Here is a 23,123-nt window from a genome sequence, read left to right as displayed (position 1 = left end):
CTGCTGAGAAATCTTCCACAGAACTTTGAAAATCTAAGTCAAAGTCACATTTTACACCAATGAAATGCAATTCTACAGTCTATATTACGAAAATCTGGTGTACCCTGATTATTTGCAAGTATTAAGAAGAGGAATTATGACCTCTCTTTTGACTCAAAAAGACCGATTTCCACATGAATTAATACACATAAAAACACATAGGCAAGTACATCACAGTCCCACATGTGTATTTGTATGTATGTTGATACTTGGTTTCTTTCGAAGCTGTGTATTTTCTAGCCAAAAACAAACAGACAGTTTCTTTCTTTCTTGTTTATAAATGACTTCTTAAACCACTCTTGAGAAAGTAAATACTTTGGGAAGGCATTTCATTGATATGAACTGTGATTTTTTGTCCAACATTTTGGCAAATATAGGGAAGGACTTTTCTCACACTTTTTTTCCAGATATAAGTTTTGCCGTTTTCTTAGTTTTTTTTCTTTCATTTTTTTTTGACAGTGGTTAAACCATTTATACCCCTTCCCATTGAATATGCCTTATTAAAAAATATGATTCTACTGAACATAAAATAATACAAACTAAAGGATATAAAAATAGAAATGTGCCATTCCCAAAAGGTAAGTGAAAATTATTTGCTTGGCTTTTAATTATATTCCAGTCAGAATAGACTGTTGCCACAGCTGTTAAAAAATATATGTAATGGCTTCTTAATTTTCCCCTTTTCCCGATTTTTATATTAACTTTGTTTTATTAATTTTTCTTTCATTTTCTTTCCTTTTTTCTCTCTAACTTTTTTCTTTTCTTTTTTTCTTTTTTCCCTGTTCTTCGTTTTTTTCTTTTTTCCCTGTTCTTCGTTTTTTTCTTTCTTCATTTTCTTTCTTTTGTTTTATTTCACTAATTTCTTTTATTATTTTTGTTTTCTTTTTGTAATATACTTTTTGAAAATTATTTTCGTTTGTTTCCCCCTTTTATGCATTGTTCTAATTTTGCAGCATATTTTCTGTGATTTTCTCCTTCTATAATATGCTGCAAAAGAGAAAACAGAAATAAACTGGATTTGGGGCATGCATAATCTAGGTTTTAGGATTCAAAGAGGAAGGAAGGAAAAACCATTGTTTTGTACATCTATCTGAGTTTGCTATGCACTATTTATTTACTTTACCATTATCTCTATACAGAGATTTTTAAAAAAGTCCACACAACCTGCGAACAATACAATTCATTCACTTTCAATCATTTCATTTTTACAACGATACAAACAATTATCAATTAGCAAAGTAAAATAACAGCAAACAAGGTTTACATATTACAAGATGTATAAAGTGAAAGTAATTTAGTGGTAGTGGCTGCAGATAAGTGAAGAATTAATATTTCAGAAGTTTGTTTTATTCATTTTTAATGTTTTTCTTTATATTTTTCGGGCCACCAAACTTTAATATCGGGCCGCCAAAAAAAATTATTTGATGGTTTTGGTGGCCCGAACGGGCCACCACCAAAAAAAGTTAATGTGGAGCCTTGCTTATGATAAATTATCGCAACTTTATATAAGAAATATATATATCTCCAAATATTACAGCTCGCGCTTCACACTCGTGTTATTCATTTTCTGACGACTGACAATACTGTCCTCTTTATGATTCTTCTAAAAGTAAAACAATGCTTTAAACCAGTGGCGTAACTACGGGGGGCATGGGGGGGCACGTGCCCCCCCCCCCCCCAATCGGCTGGCCAAAAAAAAAAAAAAAAACGGGGAAAAGGAGAAAAGAGGGAGAAAGGAAGAGAAACGTAGTGGGGAAAGAAGAAATTATAATGTTACATTATATTATGTTATGTTATATTACATAAGAAGCATTTTTTTCATAGATTTATGAAACATTATTTGCTCAGGGCCTATGTCTTCATTGTACTTGGTGCTCGCATAGTCTGTTTAACGAGATATATGATCCTGTTGTACTAAAACCTCCCGTTTTCAAATCAATATACACCAAATATATTTCCTCGCAATTCGAGTTATTATTGTTTTATGTAGTGACATTTACTTCTTTTTCTTGACTACTTTAAGTGATTGCCCAATTTTAAGGTCTTAATATAAAACATTTCCTGTCCGTGCTAACGTTCGCATTAGTTGATTGGTGAGATGTCTGCTCTTCATGAATTCTTAAAATCAGTCCTTAAAATGTCAATTTTTCTGATCTGAATATCAAAATTTTTCAGCTCGCGCTTCGCGCTCGCATCATTTGGTTAGTGAAATACGTACGGTCTTAGTGAATTCCTACAAACAAGCATTAGAATGCCCCTCTTCAGGTCTGAATTTCATAATATTTCAGCTCGCGCTTCGCGCTCGCAGTATTTGATTAGTGAGATGCGTATGATAACCATGATTACAATGACTACAAAAAGTGCTTCATGTGTTTAGATGTAATTCTAACAAAATCAGCAAAGGATGGCACTAGCATTAGATGACTATGCTGAGAGACTTATACTCTTAAAGGATACCTAAAATATATAGTCCTTAAAATGTACCTGTTTGGGGTCAATATATACAAAAATTTCAGCTCGCGCCTCGCGCTCGCATTGTTTGTTTAGCGAGACAGGTACGTATCACGATTACAAAAAAATTGCTTATAATGTCCCTTTTAGGTCTGAATTATCAAAAAAAATTAGCTCGCGCTTCGCGCTCGCATTATTTGGTAAGTGAGATACTTATCCGTTAAATGACATTGCATGTCCTTAAAATGTCTCTATTAGATCAGTATACCTGGCAACTGAGCGCGCTTCGCGCGCTCCCTAAGTTACTTGAATTTTTTGCTGGTGCCCCCCCAATGCCGTGACCCACGGTACGCCACTGCTTTAAACGTTCCTTGGTCAGTAGAATACATTATCACCTCGCCGCGTTTCGCGCTGCGGCATTCATGCAGCGATATTCATATCGTCTTCCTATACAAATCGCCTAAACAAGTTTTTCGCGGGCTTTATTTACACATTTTGGCCCCTAAACAAGTTGTCGCCAAAATGGAGACTTGTCATGCTTGTCTTGTGATTTTAGACCTTGAATTCCACAATTCATTTTACTCAACATAAAAATGTCGTTTGGAGATTTTCATAGTATAAACAGAAGCGGTTCCAGTATACCATTTTTTTTGGCGGGGCGGGGCCATTTTCCCAAAATAGTTGACAAGCCACCCCCATGCAGACCATCACTCGAAAATGAAGGGTGTTTGGTCTCCATAAACAAGAGACAAGCAAGCAAAAACAGAAAATAAAAAATCACTCAAAGATGAAGGGTGAGTGTTCTCGAAAACAGTGGGAAATACAAAATATAATAACATTATACTTTTCTTAGGCCTATATATGATTTTCCCCTTTGCGCTTTTCAATTTAAAAAACAAAAAAATAAGCCTATATTTTTTATTCCAACTACTTCTTAGGTCTCACTATTATTTTGTCTTTTAACCAAAGCTGGAATCCCTTTAATCAACATGATCATTTTATTTTTTAATGTCAATATTTATACTTTTAAAGCACGTCTATATAGTGTACCTGTCAATACCAAGTACCGGTACCGTACCGGTATGTCTCCCTCTCTTGTTAATGTTCACTGTTCCTTCAAAATGGCAGCCTCCATGTCCATGAGAACTGAAATTCTTGCTCGGGTAGTGCGTGGATCAATCGGGATTGGTTTGTTCATTAATTGTCTATTTATTTTTGTATGAAAATGTATCTATTGTAATTGGTATGTATTATTTTGACCAAAAGTCATGGTAACACTAGGAGCTTGCGAATTTTGTGGTTCGTGGAGTTAGAGAGTGTCAGTCGGTGATTGAGACTGAGTCTGAGATGAGACATCGCCATCGGCGGATCTTCTCGCTGCGAGTGCCGGCTGCGCAGGGGCGAGGCCGAGGGTCTGCCACTGCACTGCCAGTGCTGGTGTGGATAGCCTGGAGGCTTCTGAGGAGTAAATTTTTTTCTACTAGGCCTATACGTAGGCTTACTCCCCATGAAGCCTGGTGGTACGGCATGCCATAGGCCCACACGCTCCAAGACTAAGTAAGAGTCCAACTCCAGTCCACTCACACAACATGCGAGGTTAGTATACTAACCTCGCACAACACATGTGATTTCATAGTGCATTTTGACGTTTTCATTCATCACACGAATGTGAGGGACTAAACTACGCCCAACCTTTCAATATTTGTCCACTATGTTAATCTTGATCGTATGATCAAGTTTATTTGAAAAAGCAATTATAAATTATTTATTAAAGTGTTTTTATCGCTTACCTCCAAATCTCAACCAGGATAATTCGCTCGGTCCGTCCTTAGTCATCCTTCGTACTGCGGTGGAAATTACGCAAACAACAATCGAAATGCGAAATTTTCCTATCGAACATTCTCGATTCAAGTCGTCGGCGCATAATAGGAAATTGTACCAAAAATCAACATAGTTCTCTATTTATTCAAACAATTTTTTCTGGGGTGCACTCGACCTTTAAGAGATTTTCCAATGAAAATATTACATGGAACTTGGAAATACAAATCATAATTTGGTTGAACAAAATGTTTTGTGTTAAAGTATAAAACAGAAGAGGAACATATCCTTCACGTATTTTTATATCCAAAATATGTTGCCTTAGTATGGAATAATCACAATGACATAAAATGAAAATGGGTAAAGTACCTTTCTAATGATCATTGAGATTTCGCCTGTGGAATCATTGTTTGATAATTTTCAAAGCTTTAAATAGATGAAAATGTTCATTGAGAAAATATACATATATATGTATGAACAAAATGATAATGTCCCGATTGTTTCGCATTACGTGTGTTAGATTGCGGGCGTTTGTGTGTGTGTGTAGGAAGCAAGATGTTCGTGTTAATGTTTGCACAAAAAAGGAGAGGGAAAGGGAAAGGAAAAGGGAGGGGGAAAGGTAGAGAAGAGAGAGGGAAAAGGAGACCATAAAATAGAAAGAAAACAAAGGAAAGGAAGAGGGGAAGGGAGAGGGAAAGAAAAATGGAAAGAGTATATAGGGGAGGGAGAAAGGAAAGAAAAGAAGGGAAAGGAAAAAGCGAGAAAGGGAATGGAGGGGGCGGGAAAGGAAAGGAGAGACAATAAAAGACAGATCAGGGGAGGGGGAAAGGTAGAGGAGAGAGAGGGAAAAGGAGACCATAAAATAGAAAGAAAACAAAAGAAAGGAAGAGGGGAAGGGAGAGGGAAAGAAAAATGGAAAGAGCGAGAAAAGAGTAGGGGAGGGAGAAAGGAAAGAAAAGAAGGGAAAGGAAAAGCGAAAAAGGGAAGGGAAAGGGAGAGAAGAAAAGAAGGGAGAACGAAAATGGGGAAAGGGAGAAGGAGAGGGGATAATGAAGGGGATAGGAAAATGTCAAGTTTGAAGATCTGAATATTAACACTAAAACAAAATTAGACTCCCATGTTTTATTTATAAAAATACCATCTTTTTCATGATTATAAAGGTTCAACGTCCCTGTTCTGGGTCTAAACTTCAACATAAATCTACTGGCGCTTCGCGCTTGAATTCTGGAGGTCATTCCTCTTTTAAAAGTATAGGTAATCTGTCGGACTTTTCAAATCCCAAATTTAAATCTTAAGCGCAAATGCCCTCGCATTATTTTTCATTTAGATACAGTCCTGTCATCAATATCAAAAACTCTAAGCGCGAGCTTCGCGCTGGCATCATTTTTGTAAGTGACATTTATGATGTTGTTCATATTTTAAAAATGTCCATTTGTTGAGGTTTAAATGTCCAAAAGTTCAGCGCTCGCATAATTTGTAAGGTAAATAGACCTACCCTTTTAATTGTTATACAAAGGCGCTTATACAACGTCCAGAATGCAGTTCGGAATATTGAAAATAACTATTGGTCCCGCTATTTCTGCCCGTGCGACAAGCATTTATCATTTTGAATCATGAGATTCACCTTTAAAATATGATGAAAAAGTATCGTTAAGACTGAATTAAGAAAAAAAGAAGCTCACGTTTCACGCTCGCATTTTAATTGATCCGTTAGCTTGTGATAATAATGGTGACTTCGTTAATATATCTTAGCGGACATGTCCACCTTTTGGTGCTTCAAGAAAAATAAACACAACACACAAATAATAATAGAAAACGAACAAGAATAGAATAGATAGTTACCTATCCCACTCATGAATTCTTATTTAACAGTCCCCAAAACGTATTTTTTTCGTGTTAGCTTATTTCATATACATATATATATATATAAATATATATATATATATATATATATATATATATATATATATATATATATATAGGCGTAAATAAATCAAGCATTTTATATATATATATATATATATAGGTCTCCTCATCATGGTTATAAAAAGTGCTCAGAATGTTTTATTTTCAAGTCCTTGTATCAGAATTTTCAGCTCGGGCAGCTCTATCGCATTTTGATTACTATCCTGTTGATTTATTTACTTGAACAAAATATTTAAAATGTCCAGCTTTTAGAACAGATATCAAAAAAAGGTATTCACCTTTGATCATAGATGAGGAAGAAGAAAAAAGTGAAAAAAAATAGGAAACAAACTAACGAATTAATGTGACATAATTTTTCTTCATTTCAAGGCGACTCTTTACATTTCATCATCGCTGATGGCGCTACAATAGAAAATACCGCTTGACAGCAAAAAAAAAAACAGAAAGAGGAAAATAATGCTGAGCATCTAAAATGCAGCTAGCAGTACAAGCTGCAGAACCGTAAACAAACATCTTGTGAATAATATCGCGCGCCCTCTTTAAGCAAAAGTTTACAACCACAATGACCCTGCGGTATCTACGTGAAGATCACGAGAAAATGCATTTTTTTTCTTAAAAACACACCAAAGAGAAGACAAGAAACGATCCATATGGTTCGGTAAGTGTCATAGCACAATTAGAAACATTATTTTAAAAGGAATGGCTTAGTTATTTTAGTAAAAAGGGTGTGAAAAATTCGCGTGCACCATGTGCATATGAATCCTTCGCACGCGAGATGCATTGATCCCATGAGTGACTCCAGTCCAACGACTCCAAGTAAGTATGTTGGACTCTGGAGACAACAAGTCAATGTTGCTCCAAAATACACTTGTTCACTGCAACCACCCTGCCTGTGGCCTGTGGGGAATCTACAGCCTACAGGTTGGACTGTCTATGGCATGCCAATGCAGTACAGAGCACACACTTTAAAAAATGATTAAAATATCACTTTTGAGTTTTGTGACCAAAATTACTAATTTCCATACAGTTGCAATTTATTTTTCATTTGTAACTTGGGAATAATTTTTGTATTCACTAGAGCGCTCAAAAACTCGAATTTTTGGCATATTTTTGTGTACGCCCTCTAGTATTGGTGGAAAATAATATGGCAAGAAAATTTTCATTTTTTAATCTCTATTTTTAATTAAGAAAAAAATAATTTAAAGAATCAAATTTACTTAAGGGTCAAGTTGTATGACAAATAGGAGTAATAGAAACTGTCAGTGTAAAAAAAATCAAGCATTTGTCCCAAAGAAAAAGAGAAAATAAGCCAAACATTGCCATCCTTATTTTGCCACACATGGAGATATAACTGAGAACAAGGTTATAATCATAACCTTGTTCATTGAATGAGTGTTCGTAGCCTAGTTTCAAGACGCGTAGAAGAGAGGGCGACGATATCATGAGCAGTGCCAATTTAAATAATATATACTTCAATCGGCCGATAAATATGAATTGTAAAATACTTGCATTAGCCAATAAATATTATAAAATATGACATTTATTGGCTAATGCAAGTATTTTACAATTCATGATTTAGAGCCAACACGAAGTCCCTCACACATATAAATAATTCGCTGCCGATTTCAAAACATCGCATGCGGATGCAATATGCGCGAGGTACCGGGTCCGGTCCGAGCTCGGACCCTCGCGCATGCAATGTTTTGAAATCGGCAGCGAATTATTTCTGCGTGTGAGGAACTTCATGTTGGCTCTAAATCACCAATTTTGAGACTGATAGAAGCATGGAAAAGAAGTGAAACTTTGTGTAAAGTAAGAATATTAGTTTTGTTTTTAAAGATCGTGATGTTTCATGAATTTTATATTCCCCCCCCCCCCATAAAATCCCACCTTTGTCACTCGGAATATCAGATCGAGTTCACGGTCTCGAATTTCGGGTAGGTGGAGCGTAGTATAGCGGTAGTGAAGTGGAGTGGAGCCTGCACGAACTTCTCTCGAGGTAATCTCGATCAAAATCCTTTTGAAATCTTGAAGGAAATCCAAAAAATTTGATAGTCCACTTCACCATAAGTAACTTGTTCATTGAATGAGTGCACTGCACTGGAAATAAAGCTTGTAAAATAAGAAAAATAATATGGTGTTAAATCAACGTTAACTAGGGAGTAGGGTCTAACTCGTAAGTTAAGTCTAACTGGTATGCTTACTAACTGGCTCTGAAATATTGACAAAGATATTCCACTCTACAGGGGAAAATATACAGATTTTGTTCTATCATTGTAAAATAAAGGAGACCCTGTTGAACTTTGAAGGCTTGTTTGAGTAGGGTTTGGGAGATACTATAGGCCTAGCCTAGTGACTTTTTGAAATCTTGAAGGAATCCCAACAAATTTGATACCATTTGAATTTTGAAATCTTGTGAAATAAGAAAAAGAATAGTGCTTACCCTAAATCAACTCATGATGTCGAATATTGACAGATATATTCACATTTAAATGGAAGAATGTGCAGATTTTTTTTTCTGCAGCAAAAGCAGATTTACAACACCAAAAAAAATGCAATGACTGGGACTGTGTAATATATATATATTTTTTTAAGTGCAATGTGTTGCTATGTGAGGCAATATATGCCCTTGATTCATAATGCATCATTTCATTCATGAAACTTCAAAGTTTCTCATGGTATTAGTGTGGAGGTCTTTCCCCTTCTTCATGGCTTTTTATACAAGGATACATGGTTGCAGATACAAATTATGAAAGTGGTATTTTACTGATCTCTCAAACACAAGTCTGGAAAACAAGTTTGGACTCAGAGTTGGAGAAATAGAGTAGATCTAGATCTCGACCTATAAGTAAACACCAAAGTAACTGAAATTGTATGCTAAGCATAATTATTGTTTGTTTCATTCTGATAGTGATAGAAAATCATATAGTATGATTATATTATATAATTGTATGATTTTAGCCTCACTTTCTGTTGTTCTTTTGTTCACAGGCTCTCAGATTGGGAAAGATGCAAGCGGAGCAATGAGGATAGCCAGACAGATGAAAGTGTCCCTTAAGCCTCAGAAGAACAAATACATGATCCCCTTCCTTCACAGCAGATGCCTTTGTCATAGGTGAGATTGCACCATAATGTTTTTTAAATAATTTACCCGGTTAAAAGGTTGCCTATCAAATGATGTATGTCAGGTGGGATTAGTAATACAAGTCTATGGGGAATAAATGTTTAACTGAAGAAGGGAATAACACAAGCTCAATCACACATCAAACAGCAAGTTGAGAGAATAACTAACTCTGGAAAACAACCAAATGGAACTGAATTTAATGAAGTCTGGTAGTGCACTGTTTTATTGGAAGGGCTGCTTTGTCACATCAGAACTCAAACATATATTCAAATTACATAAAAAGCAAACTGTCAAATGGAATGGAGGAGCGAACTAAAAGTGGAAGAGTATAATTCATAAAGATAACCAATAATAGACAGTGGATGGAGATGAATAAGATGTTGGGGATGATTGCATAATAAGAATGTTGAACAAAAGAATCAGATGTGAGAATGTAATGAATGAACACATCTGAGTAGGAAAAGAAAGACAAGAAAAGCAGGTTGAAAGTCGAATGGAAATGGATGACAATAAAAGCATGAAGAATGTAAACAAAGCTGAACTAAAATACCAAAGCTGGAACTGTAAATAACTAAACTCTAAAAGGAAATCAAATGTCAAAATAGCAGTCCTGCATAAACTCCTATAAAAATAACATTGTCCTCAAATAAATTTAAGAAAATAATTCAGATTGTACTGTAACAGCTTTGTAATTTTGTGACTGACATATATATAACTATTTTAAAAGACATAACTCAAAGGGATCGTTTAACTTTGTGAGCAGCTGATTAAAAAAATTCTCAAACTGAGTTGAAACGTGCGTATGAGTGCCTGTCTTTGTCCTCAAAAACCCTGAAACAGACCACAATATAGGATGAAAAACTCTAATTTAGATACAAGTAGCAATTTATTAGCCTGATTTTGACAGCTTATGACCAGTTTTCTCCAATTCAAAAAGTCCGTTGGCTATTTTGACTGCCTTCTGTTGTGTGTATCTCCTATACACACACTATTAGCTGCACTGTACATTCAGTGTATACCTTGTACACACTGTATGTAGGTCATGCTGTGTTCATGTAGAATTGATGTGTTGTGGTGCACAGATTCCCTGTATACACATAGTCATTGAAACCAACTCCCAATTATTTCAAACTTTGGTTTACATCTCCAAGGTTTTAAAATTGATCCTGTACATATAATACTTTGAAACTTTTTGGATGGTATTTTTACACTATAAGCCTAATGTTTAGCCCATTTTCAGGAACCAAAAGGAAAATTTTTTAAATCAGAACAAAGTGAAATGATCACTTTAACTCAACTAATACATAGCCTTAGGAAATTTACCTGTCAATGGGACGTTGGATGTTTAATTTTTTTTTTGGGGGGGACAATTTTCTTGTGAAATGGTCTTTGAATTTAAAGATGACATTGGTTTTTTTTCTTCAAGAGACAATACAACATTATGGAAGCACACATTTATAAAAATCTGTATATTCCAAAGGATCAACAATCCAACACTGATAATTATTGTCTGACTTCATATGTTTTTTACAACCAGTTTATCTACTAGCATATTTCTTTTAATTCCACTTGGCTGAATTTGATTAAGTTTGTCTCTTATCCAATTTGGCCTACTCCAATAAGTCTGACACAACTTTGGCAAATTTTCACTAAGGCTGAAACAAAATATTAATCAGACCAAATAATAGTAGTAATTAGACAAGTGGCCATTAGACCATTTGGCAGTTAGACCAGAATAAGACAAAGTGAAACAAAAAAACCAAAACCAAAAAAAAATGAAGAAAAAAAAAGAAAAAAAATGAAGCATGAACTCAAACAGGTTAGCCAATATCAAGATGGCTCATCTGAAAAGAAGATCAACTTATTTCAGACCAAGCTTGTACAAACTAAATAATATCATTAATTTATTCATGACTGCCCAGTGTAAACCAGCTCTCAAGTCAAAAGGAGGACTTTGCCACAGATGAATCAGATGGAGAAGACAGTATCGCATTGGATGAGCTTGGCCTAGAGGTGAAACCTAAAGGTTATATGGCAGCAAGACCAGTTGACGATGTATACATGATCCAACATTATCCTCCACAATTGGTAAGTTATAGATACTGAGTGAGTCAGTAAACGCTAATAATAATGAAAGATGAAAACGCTCACTTTTTCATTAAATTAGCCCGAGGGTTGATTTTAGAAAGATTTTATCAAACAATCCACCTGTTATTCATTGATTTTTATTTATGGATTGATTAATCTTTTTTTGTTGGGGGGGAGGGGGCTATAAATTTTACTGCAATACTCGTGCCTTTATTGACTATAATACTTTCATGGACACCGGTTTCATTCATTGCAGTTATGCCTTATATTTTGACACATCAAATTCTACATCTCATCAAAGAACATCTCCTAATTATCCGAGTGTAAACATTTACTACATAAATTTATGTCAATGTATTTGAGAGAAGATACTGTTCAGGATATACACATTTTACTGACAAGTCCTACATAAAATAGTCAATTATTTCCAACTACATCCTGTTCTTAATTGGATATTGTGTGTCCAGCTTAGCCCAATAGCTGTTGAACAGGATGTATTAAATATCATTGATATCACAATTAGATATATTTTGAATGGCTTCCATTTTCTATTGTGTGAACAATCACCAACTGTGTGTGTGGTCATACACAAGTTGCGATCGAAGGCAAAGCACAAGCTCACAAATGTGTGCTCCTGATTGGTTGACAGTCAAGTTGCATTTTACGTTTGGAGTTGTGTTTGATTGCAGCTCTCTCAGCAATGAGCCCCTGTTCAGTAACCCTAAAACAAACTTACAAGGTTCCATGACATTTGCTCCGGCAACAATTGCTCCACTGCAAATTCCACACATTGATAGAATGACCAACTTCAACCCTGGATTTAACACAGCATATTCTAAACCTAACAAACCCCTATTGCAACCCTAACCTTAACCTTGAGGCCATTTCATAAAGCTGTTCGTAAGTTCAGAGTGACTTTCAGAACGACTGGTGATCCTTTCTTGTAGTACCGTATTTTCCGGTGTATAAACCGCACCTTTTTTCCCGCTTTGTAATCTTAAAAAATTAGGTGCGGTTTATACAAAGAAACAACAAAATATCATCAGATAACTGACTATGTTTCTTTGATAATTAGAGTTGGTATCAACCAAGAATTATATAGAATATTTAATGTATAATTATTTGTTGGTTACTAATAATAAAGAGTATATTTTGGGAAGTTTTCTTTGAAAAATCTTCTTTGTAAAGGTTGTTATATATTATTTATTTAATTACTATCAATTTAATAATGTTTTCCTAAAAAAAACCTGATTGTTTTGTGATGAAAACTTTTTTTTTTCAGCTAAACTTGCATGGAAAATGCTCTTCAATAGGCATGTAATCGTAATCAATCGTAATCGGTTATTAAAAAAGGCAATAAATAATGTCCTTTATTCTTTTTTTTTTCTCAATATTTAAAAAAAAAATCCCTTTTTATACCATAATTTTGATATTCAAAAATGCAATTTTATGGTCTCCTTTTCCTTAAAAAAACCCTGGTTGTTTTGTAATGAAAATTTATTTTTTACACCTAAAAAATGCATGGAAAATGCTTTACAATAGGCATGTAATCGTAATCGATCGTAATCGTAATCGGTTAGAAACCAGGCAATAAATAATGTCCTCTATTCTTCATTTTTTTCCCTCAGTTTCTCTCATCATTTTTTTTTCATTTTCCGTCTTTAGACTATAAGTTTGATATACAATACTGCCATTTCATGGTCTTTTTTTTCTTTATTCTACAAAGAAATAATTCGTATTCTTTGAAAAATAAAGTTAAAGAATGAAGTAACCATTTTTTTAAATACAAAAATTTGTGATGTATATTTTGGTCTTTCCAATGTTTTCAGGAAAATTGGATGATGACCTAAATTGCTATCAAACTCGGTTTGTCTTTTTTTTTTTTTTTAACCTCCCGATTTTGGGGGTGCGGTTAATACACAGCCGCGGTTTATTTTCCGAGAAATACGGTAAATGATATTCACCATTAAATCATTAAATGTTAATTGGTGATTATCCAGTGCGTAAGAAAGGATCACCAGTCGTTCGTAAAGTTGCTTTGAACTTACGAAAACTTTATGAAATACCCACCTTACATCTTAGACGAAATAAAGCCTGGGGCTGTTTCATAAAGCTGTTGGTACGTTAAGAGCGACTTTAATAATGACTGGTGATCCTGTCTTACGCACTTAATAATCACCAATGAACATTTGATGGTGAATATCATTTACCAGAAGAAAGGATCACCAGTTGTTCTTAAAAGTCGCTCGTAACTTACAAACAGCTTTATGAAACTCCCACCTGGAGCAATTGTTGCCAGAGCAAATGTTGTGTCACCTTTTACAAGCCAGGGGGAAAATTTACATGGGGGCTCGGGGGCTATTTGTTCCTGAAATATTCAAAAGAACCATGGAAGATTAAAAAAAGAGCTCCAGAAAACCCACATCCACTGCTATCTTAAAACTTATCCAAGGTTCCTGATTTAGGCAGGTTGTATAAAGTAACCCTGGAATATTAAGAAAATAATTGTTTGCCTTTTACAAAACATATACTCAGCGTTGTACTGTCCGAGATCCTGTTTCATCATTATTTTCTTTTTCAGCTACATGTACATGTATCTCTATTTTACGTTTGTGTTTCCCTTTCAGGACAAGACAATTAATGGTTTAAAAAAAATCACTAGTCTACGATTCCAATTAAGCAAAGTCTCTGCATCCCGATTCTCAGACTTTAGAATATTGAACTTGAATATTCTTGAGACCCCTTCCTTTTCAGATGTTAGAGCTATCTGTGATTGATAGTTCAAGTCACACTTGAATGTCTGTAGGAGATTTTTTTTTATTCTGTGGTTTTGTAATGCAGATCAGGATCTATACCATACACCATAGTGATTGATCAACGGGGGTGATTTCAGAGCTGCCAAGTAGTACGATTTTTCCGTATTTAGTACGTTTTTGCAACCAAAATACGGCAGTACGTTTTTTCTTTAAAAAATACGTTTTTTGTATTTAAAAAAAAAAAAAAAAAAAAAAAAAAAAAAAAAAAAAATCGGAATTTATTGAGAAAAATCATCTCTATATGTCTCTATTTCATAAACGTACACAAATATGGTTATTAGATCAATGTAATTTCAGGTAACTTGTTTTTTTTTCAATCATTTTGTAAAAACCAGGGTGAGATATACACAAGTTTCAATGTTTTTTTTTTTTCATCTGCAAGAGCAGTGCACATTTTAGCTTGCATGCAGCTTGAGTGCCGTGATGGGCGAGTGCGCCAAGCATTTTATTATGAAATACACTTTTTTGGGGAAAAATACAAAATATTTATCTTGCACGGTAAAAATACTGATTTTTTTGTCAAAATACTGATTTTTGGGGATAAGAATACTGAAAATGCAAAATACAACTTGGCAGCTCTGTGATTTGTATGATTAATTGTATTAATCAGTGTGGGTAAATTGCCAATTCGTCTACTGCCAACTTGTCCACTCACCACATGGTCTACTTTTATTTAGTCTAATGCCATTTCGTCAATGATCATTTTGTCTCATAAACAATTGGTCTAATATCCATTTCATTTTCATTCATTTCGTCCAATTAACACTTAGTCCAATTAGACCAAATGGTATATGGACTAAATGGCTATTGACCAACTGGTTATAAGACAAAATGGCGAGTGGACGAATTGGCAATTAGACCATGTGGATAGTGGACAAACCGATGGTAGACCAAATGATAGTAAACGAGTTTGCAATTGGACAAATTGGCATTAGACAAATTGGAAATAAACCTCAAAATGTATGATTAATCATAAAATCAATCTTACAATCAATATTTAAACTTTGTGTTACATGGTCCAAGTCTTGATTCCACCTCTGTTGGTTGCCCCTTAATAACAAGAACATGAACAGAGAGGAGTACCATTGGTTTCTTTCATTTTTTTTTCCTTCACAGGTTACTTTCCATGAAGCCATGGAAGAGCTGAGGTCACATGATCGATGGGCGCCTGTAAGGAAACCAGAACTCTACAAAAACAGAACAGTCACCATAGGTATTCATCTAGATATGACTCTTGAGAAAAAGGTAAATATATATTTTTTATCATCATGAATGATAATGCAATTCATTGTTTTATTGATAATTCAAATGAATGAAATCATTTCTTCATCAGGCTTCATCAAGCAATTTGCTTGAAATTCCATGATCGTGAAAATTCAACCCTCAAAATTGAATGGAGGGGCAAGGCCACTTTAGAGGGGACACTTTTTCAAATAGGTCTGGCAGCAGAGGACACTAAGACACCATTCTCACTACCGTCCTAACTCCTAGTTTACTGGAAACTAGTTAAGTGGAAACTAGTTTAATGAGAACGGTCGAAGCGATCTTCCAAACCGGTTCATAAAACCACCTCGCGATGTAGTTTTGAAGATCGCTTTGCCTCGTTAAACTGGTTTTAGCGTAAGTGAGGACACAATCGTTCTTCGGGAAGCAATCTTCGCACATTTTGAGCGCGCTACTCCACACACTGTGTGTAGAATGCCTACGCTGCGGTTTCGAATTTTGCCCGAAACGTGTCACCCCACTGAGAGCATTCCCATAGCAACAAGTTTGCTTTACGTGAAGTGATTTTGAAAACCGCTTTCGGGTGATCAAATGGGAACGCTAGCACAGCAATCTTTCAAACTGGTTTCCTGAACCGGTTTCCAGTAAACTAGTTTTAGAAAGTGTAATCTTAACGGTATCCAAGACCACTTCTAAAGGTGCATTTGATGAGAAAATAGCACCATGACCAAATTAAAACGGGCACAGTTTTAGTCGCCTAGAGTTTGATAAAAAGGAAGAGGGTGTCATGGCCATCATTATGGGTGTTAGAGACCACGGCCTCTCTAAAAAAAAAAAAAAATAGACATGAAATTAAATATCGTTGGCCCGGCAGCTGCTGTGTGGTGCCAGATCGACAAGGCTCTATCCCTTTATCATTGAACGCCAAACAGGGTAGCAGCAACTCCCATCTTTTAACGTCTTTTTGGTCTGATGCGGCTGGGGTTTGAACTCCTGACCTCCGGGTTGTGAGATGGACGCTCTACCAACTGAGCCAACACACCGGTTGACCAACAAATTCATGAAATGAATTAATGGGCTTTCATACGTATTTTAATTGGTTACAGAGGACTTGTGGTAAGAACTTGATTTGTGTGAAATGAGGAAAATGCTGAAAGTTTGAAAGAAATGTGACAAAATGGACAATAACAAAAATAATGGTTGCCTCAGATATGAGATGACTGGACTATGTAAATATCAAATAAGAGAATTGTTTTTTTCCTCTAGGCACCTTTCTCCTTGGGGTGGTTATCACTACCATATATAGCTGTTGTAAAATGTCTTCATAAAAGACAAGTAGAGCATCAGTCTGAATATTTAAATCGTTAGTCCTTTATTCTGTGTGTTGGAGCAAATCTTAGGGGAATATTCCCTACAATGTATCACAATAACATTACCCATGTAGTTAACTAGACTTGCCCATCTTGGGATTATGACTTTTAGTTGATTTCTGCATAGGATTCAGCATTGGCCTTCTTATTGGGCCGTTTCCACTATGGCCGCGAGATTCAGGTCGGGTCTTTTGTGTGGAGGTGATAGTGTGTAACCGAGCCCCAGCCGCTATGTTGGGCCATTTATTATCGAAACAGGGTGTGGCACTTCTTGCCGCTGATTTCTATATTGCGTCCTTCTCTTTGTCAGATTGGGTAATCTTTGGAATGGAAGCAGCTATTTTTCCATATACTAGTAGATCCTTCTATGAGATGGTCAGCATTTTGAGATATGTTTGACTGATTTTTCCCTCTGTCTTTTGAACAAAGATGATATTCCTTCTTATGCTGCTTTGTCTGATTTACCTGAGAATTATCACATGATTAGTTTGGTGGTGTGTATTTAAAGGGTTTTTGACCAAGATATTAACCTGTCAGGATGTTTTGTGGTAGTAAGTAATAGTAGGAGTAAAATGGTATTTTTTATAAAAAGAAAAGAAAAATTACAAAAGTTACATTGATAATGATTCAACTTTGATTACATATTTACATTAGCAGAGTCAAACAATTGTTAAAAGAGACAAAGTTCAATGATACATTGATGAGAAATAAGTACACCTTAAGACTAAGTAAAACTTGAAATTAAGGGTTGATACAAAATTTAATTAAAAAGTGAAACTGAACCAACATTAAACTTGTCATATAAGAGCACTCAGGAGGGGCAGTCTTACAGGAGCTTGTCATTCATGCACTTTATTGTCATACTGTCGCATTGAAAGGGATTTGAGCAGAATAAATTCCTATTTTTTGTTATCAACTGAAAAAGTAACAAGTAACAACAATTAAACATAAAAGTTAAAAAAATAACAGTTGTAATTACCAAAAGAAGTATCAATAAATGTCTTTATTGTTTGTTTGCTTTTGTTCAATATTTCACATTTTCACATCTAATTTTTCTTGTCTATTTGTAAACAACTATACATTTGGGTGCGATTTCCTCTTAAGATAAAGCTATGTTCTGCATCACCATTAGTTTCTATACACTTTTCAATCATTTTTTTCCATTCCAGTTGAATAACATTGTTGTCAATGTCTGCACAAGGCAACTTTCTACTGTCATTTTTGTGTGTGTTAATAATCTGATAGATTGCCCTGCCTCAATTACTGTCATGGTGATTTTTTTTTTCTTCTATTTCTCAGAAAAAGGTAGTTCCATTTCAGAACATGGTAATCTTACCACATCCATTTAAAGAAGACAACAAAGTATTGTGCTTTGCTGAGGTGAGTATAATTTCTAGCAAAGCTTAACACTATCCCCCATTGCATAAAAGTTACTACTATAGTAATTTTGTCCTTCAACACCGTTTGCCGTAGAATCCCTAATTTTGATTGGACATTGAACGTTGTTGCCATAGTATTTGCCATTGGATGCCAAGGTTGCCATAGTAGAAACTTTAATGCATTGATTCATTGTGGGTGTACAGCTAGTTTACTCACACTTAATGCATAAAAAATTGTTTATGATCATTCTCAGTTTAATATTCCGCATTTATATAGCGCTTAACACATCAAAACAACGTCTCTAAGCGCTTTACAGATATATTATTACCCCGGTCATCGGATCCTGACATGCCTGTATACAATGTATGCACTTTCTCCACTCCCTGGGTAGCATTCCAACATGAGTTCCGAGACTCAATTGCTAGACATACTACATAGGCTTTCGCATCCTATATTGGGTACCCATTTAACACCTGGGTGGAGAATGGCAAATTGTGGATTGACGCCTTGCCAAAGGACGCTAGGCCATGGTGGGATTCGAACACACGACCCTCTGATTACAAGGCGAGAGTCAGAACCACTACACCACGGCAGTTTGGTTGCCATAGAGTATCTGCAGACCCATCACCAGAAGTCTTAAATCACCCTCATCTCATCACTCTAGACAATTATGTCTGGATATCATTTTTATGGTAATTTGTACCATTGAGCTTCATGCAATCCTAAAAAAAATAATGCACTGATATAGTGATGCATGTGTCCAGTGCAGAATCCATTGGAGGTGCTTTTGTTCTTCTTTGAGAGCCCCCACCCCCATTTTATCCCCCACTCTTCATCTTTGAATAGACTTGGGCTAAATATGATTTTACCTTCCTTATTTCTAGGAGTCTGACACCCAAGTTGCCCTAGATTCAGGATCTCACATGGTTGGTAACGCTGACACTGTTCAAGACATCCTTGATCACAGGATACATCATAGGTCCTTTCACTACTGCGTTGCCACTCCAGAGATGATGCCCAAGCTGTCCAAACTAAAGGAGAAACTGAGGAAAAGATTCCCCGCTTCTAAAAGAGGTTTGTATACATTTATCATTTGCAATTATTGTTATTATTATCATAAACATGTAGAGGAAGTGTTACTGTTTTTTTAAACAAGTGTATATAATATGTCTGTCTAACCCTTTATGTGAATTCTTTCTTTAAAAAAAAAAAATCTGTTTTCTAGTCTACTGCTGTCAAATGATCATGACTGAGGCAGTTCATGAAGATTGATTGATGATGGAATTGCCCATAAGTTATTTGTCTTTGGAATGGTATTCACTATAATTATATATAAACTTTAGAAATATGTTTGGGTTACACAATAATTTCATCTGTAGAATGTGTATGAGATGTGGTATTGTGCTGTTAAGATACATATATCTTTGTCATTGATATACTGACAGGGTCTGTTAGCAACAATATCCCAGCCATGTTGAACCTATACAGAAAGGGGCAGGAATATAAAGTACAAGTCAAGACCGGCACCATCAACTGTGCTATTGGCAAGGTAAGAGAAGGAGTAAGAGGAGGAGGTGGAAGGTGGGAGGAGAAGGAAGAGGTAGAAGAGGAGAAAGAGAAAGAGGGAGATGAAAAGGGAGAGGAAGAGGAGGAGAAAGGGGAGGAGGAGAGAACAGAAAGAAACAACTTATGGAAATTTAAAGTATTTTTTTTCTTCATTTTAATCAGTTTTAGTCTCTCAGTAATATTATATAGTCTAGTTATAGATATACAAAGAAATGAATGGAAAAAACAGTGAGTAGAGTCATATTTTCAATCTTAATTTCAGACCCTCCAATAAATTTGTTGACTTTTATTTATCCGCTTCATTAGTGTGATGTAATTTATAGCCTGTTCATTGTTGATATGAGTCTACACACTTTTTTCTCTATTTAGAGTTATTCTACTTTGGTTACTTAATTAATGGAATTCCCCTTATTTATGAATATGTTGCCTCATCTGTAAATCAGTTAGTGAAGTCTGAAATGAAGATTGAAATTTGACTCTGCTCAGAGTTCTCTCCATTACTTTGTATATTCAAGTAAGATGTGGTAAGGATTTTAGTAAGAAATGAAAGGTACCTTTTGAATTTGAAACTATCTCTTTCTCCTGTATCTTATAAACATACAGCTCAGTCTGACCAATGATCAACTTGAAGAAAACATGGCTGCCATCGTATCTGATGTGTGCTCACATAAACCCCTTCAATATGGTAAGTAAATCGCACAAGTGAGATTCATAGACTTGGGAGTAAACAGTGGTTTTTTGACTGGGTATATGGGATATTGGTTTGTCTGTAGCTTTTTGGGGACATAGATTAAAGGCTTGCTGGGAAAGGTTGAATAATGTTAAAAACACATTTGTAAATTGCACGCAGTAATGTGTTGACATTATTCATACTGCGCCAGCAAACTTTTAACTTTCCATTCAATTGTCCATGGCAGACTAAAATCAAAGATACTGGGGTATTCCCAATTCACTGTGACATCTGCTCTGATCCAGTAATGGCCTGCTGGTAAAATCTCTGGCCGGCAATCAGTAGATGAGAGGTTCAAATCCTGCTGGTTCCAAGATTTTTCCTGACTTAATTTTCAGATCAAGCTTAAAATCTTATTTTCTGGGTATGGGCCAGAAATGTATAAACATGATTGCATTACACTTTGATGACATCAGACACTGAAAAGCAATGGACTTCCATGTTCATACCTGCGTATTTGGGGCTCAGCCAATTATGGTGTACCATTGAATTTGATCACAGGATGGGTAAAGGACACCGCACACCTTACGATTAGTCTGCTATCCGATTATGGAATGAAACGTAGTATAAGTTGATGCTTATATTGAGACATGGAATATCTTACTGTGTGATGTTCCAAATCATCGTACAAATACCTATTTTCAAATCTGACTGTGCTATCATCCTTATTAGAATAAAAGCGAATTTTATATATAGTCGTTATGATGTAATAGCAATCATACGATTGGCTACGGTTTGAAATTAATTTGGCCTTTAATCCAAAATGAATTCTTGCAGTCATTCAAAATTGTTATATTAGTATTCTTTCAGATAATTTGAACCTCAAATAAGAAGATACTTTTCCTTCACATTTTCAGAAAATGAGATGCGATTTGCTGCAAATCGAAACATGGACCAGTCGTAAGGTGTGCGGTGGCCTTAACAAAGCGCTTATTATAGAGCAATCCCCAAGTTTTGCATTACCTTACTTACTATATTTGATTACCACTTTGGGGACTTAACTACCATACTTAGCCTGCCAAACTTCCACCAATAAGTTCCAACCAAATTCAGCCTTTAAAAATCCAGGACACTGATATTCTTTAGATGGATATTTGCTAATTTTTTATGCACAGGTTTTTCTCATTTCTCACCTTTTGTATAAAAGAAATCTCCATTAAATTTTGTGAAATCAAGCCTTCCATGTTTTCATTTTGTTTGTCTTTATATCCTATTTTTAGGGCCATTCATCAAGAAACTCACCCTGACTGCCTTTCTCTTAGACGGTCACAGGATCAACTTCAAGAAATACCTTCCCGTCGCTGATGAAGATAAGAAGCTCAAAGAGGAATTGGAAAGATTAGAACAATCATCGTGATAAGATTATCTTTGATAGGTTGTATGGTCCTGTGGTTAGAGCATTGGACTCATAATCGTAAGGTTGTGAGTTTGAATCCTCGCTCTGCCATTATCTCCACTTTGACTCGAGAGTAATTTCTGTCGTCTGTAAGGTCACGCCTCTATGCCTGATTAACTTAGACGTGAAATGTTTCCTATGTAATTGGTTATACCAGTTTGGCAATATACTAGCAGAAATTGTCCTTCCGAGTTCCTACAGGAGTTACAAGAACAGAAACAGAATATTTTCATGGTGGAATGGTAATAGAATAGTTAATGATGCATCACCATGTGATAGTCCTGAAAAGGACTGTTTGTGATCTTTCATGAGTAAAGAGCCACCAAACCTCCATGAAGATCACCAACACCCCTTTTCAGGAGTGTCACATGGTAATATTCTGTAAACCCTTCTATTGTCCTGCTGCTGCTGCTTTTCATGTAATGAGCTCAAACAAGGAAAATCATCTACAAATTCATACCAGTAAACTCTCGGTGAAACAACCCACCTGTGTAACAAAGCTCAAGAATTTGTGTACAAAGTCAATGGGACGTCGGGGCCCGGTTGCATAAAAGTCACTATTATGGCTACTTTGTCATCCAATGGTAACTACCATGAATCTTTGATTATGATTGGCCATTGTTATGATACTTAGCATGGTATAACAAAGATAGTATAATTTTATATTAATGCAATAGAAAGAGGTCTTTGTCTTGACCTGACTCTGAAAAAATATGGACCAATCAAATCTCTAACATTCTGGCGCACAATCTCACACATGTATGTCTTTATAGGAACTGATTATTTGATTTGAGAGTTGGCACTCGTTGAAATAAGTGAAATTATTTTTTTTGTGCCAAGGGGGAACTTCAAGCAACATTCTTACTCAATCACTTGTAAAATTGATCGCTCTTGTAAGTATGTCATTACTTATGTAATGAAATCACAATTTATTGCAAGTTATGATTGATTAAATGTTTTAGCGCTGTCCTTTTCTGGGGACTTCATTGAATTATGGTTCATGATGAAGAAACAAGGCCCCTGATTTAGAGTAAAATAATTAGATATTATAATTACAAGGTTGTCTTCTGTTTTTGTACATAAAATGCCTATATAAATTGAAAGGATTGTTTTTCACTTCTTTTCTGTTTTCTTCCAGTTCTACCGATGATGATTGTGATTATAATCACAGATATCTGAAGGCAGTGATGGTTTA

General features: G+C 35.4%; 1 protein-coding gene across 1 annotated transcript; it reads left to right on the top strand.

The window, feature by feature from the left end:
* The first annotated feature begins 3,590 nt into the window (after nucleotides 1-3,590).
* LOC129281178 (large ribosomal subunit protein uL1m-like) lies at nucleotides 3,591-23,031 on the top strand. Its single transcript, XM_054917121.2, has 9 exons — nucleotides 3,591-3,678; nucleotides 9,226-9,349; nucleotides 11,281-11,446; nucleotides 15,379-15,507; nucleotides 18,156-18,236; nucleotides 19,121-19,310; nucleotides 19,682-19,785; nucleotides 20,406-20,487; nucleotides 21,753-23,031. The coding sequence occupies exons 1-9, from the start codon at nucleotides 3,612-3,614 to the stop codon at nucleotides 21,887-21,889; spliced, it is 1,080 nt and encodes a 359-aa protein (XP_054773096.2). The 5' UTR covers nucleotides 3,591-3,611; the 3' UTR covers nucleotides 21,890-23,031.
* The last annotated feature ends 92 nt before the right edge of the window (nucleotides 23,032-23,123 follow it).

Source organism: Lytechinus pictus, chromosome 18, assembly GCF_037042905.1.
Source record: "Lytechinus pictus isolate F3 Inbred chromosome 18, Lp3.0, whole genome shotgun sequence".
In the NCBI taxonomy this organism is placed as follows: domain Eukaryota; kingdom Metazoa; phylum Echinodermata; class Echinoidea; order Temnopleuroida; family Toxopneustidae; genus Lytechinus; species Lytechinus pictus.
This window is presented reverse-complemented; position numbering and strand designations above follow the sequence as displayed.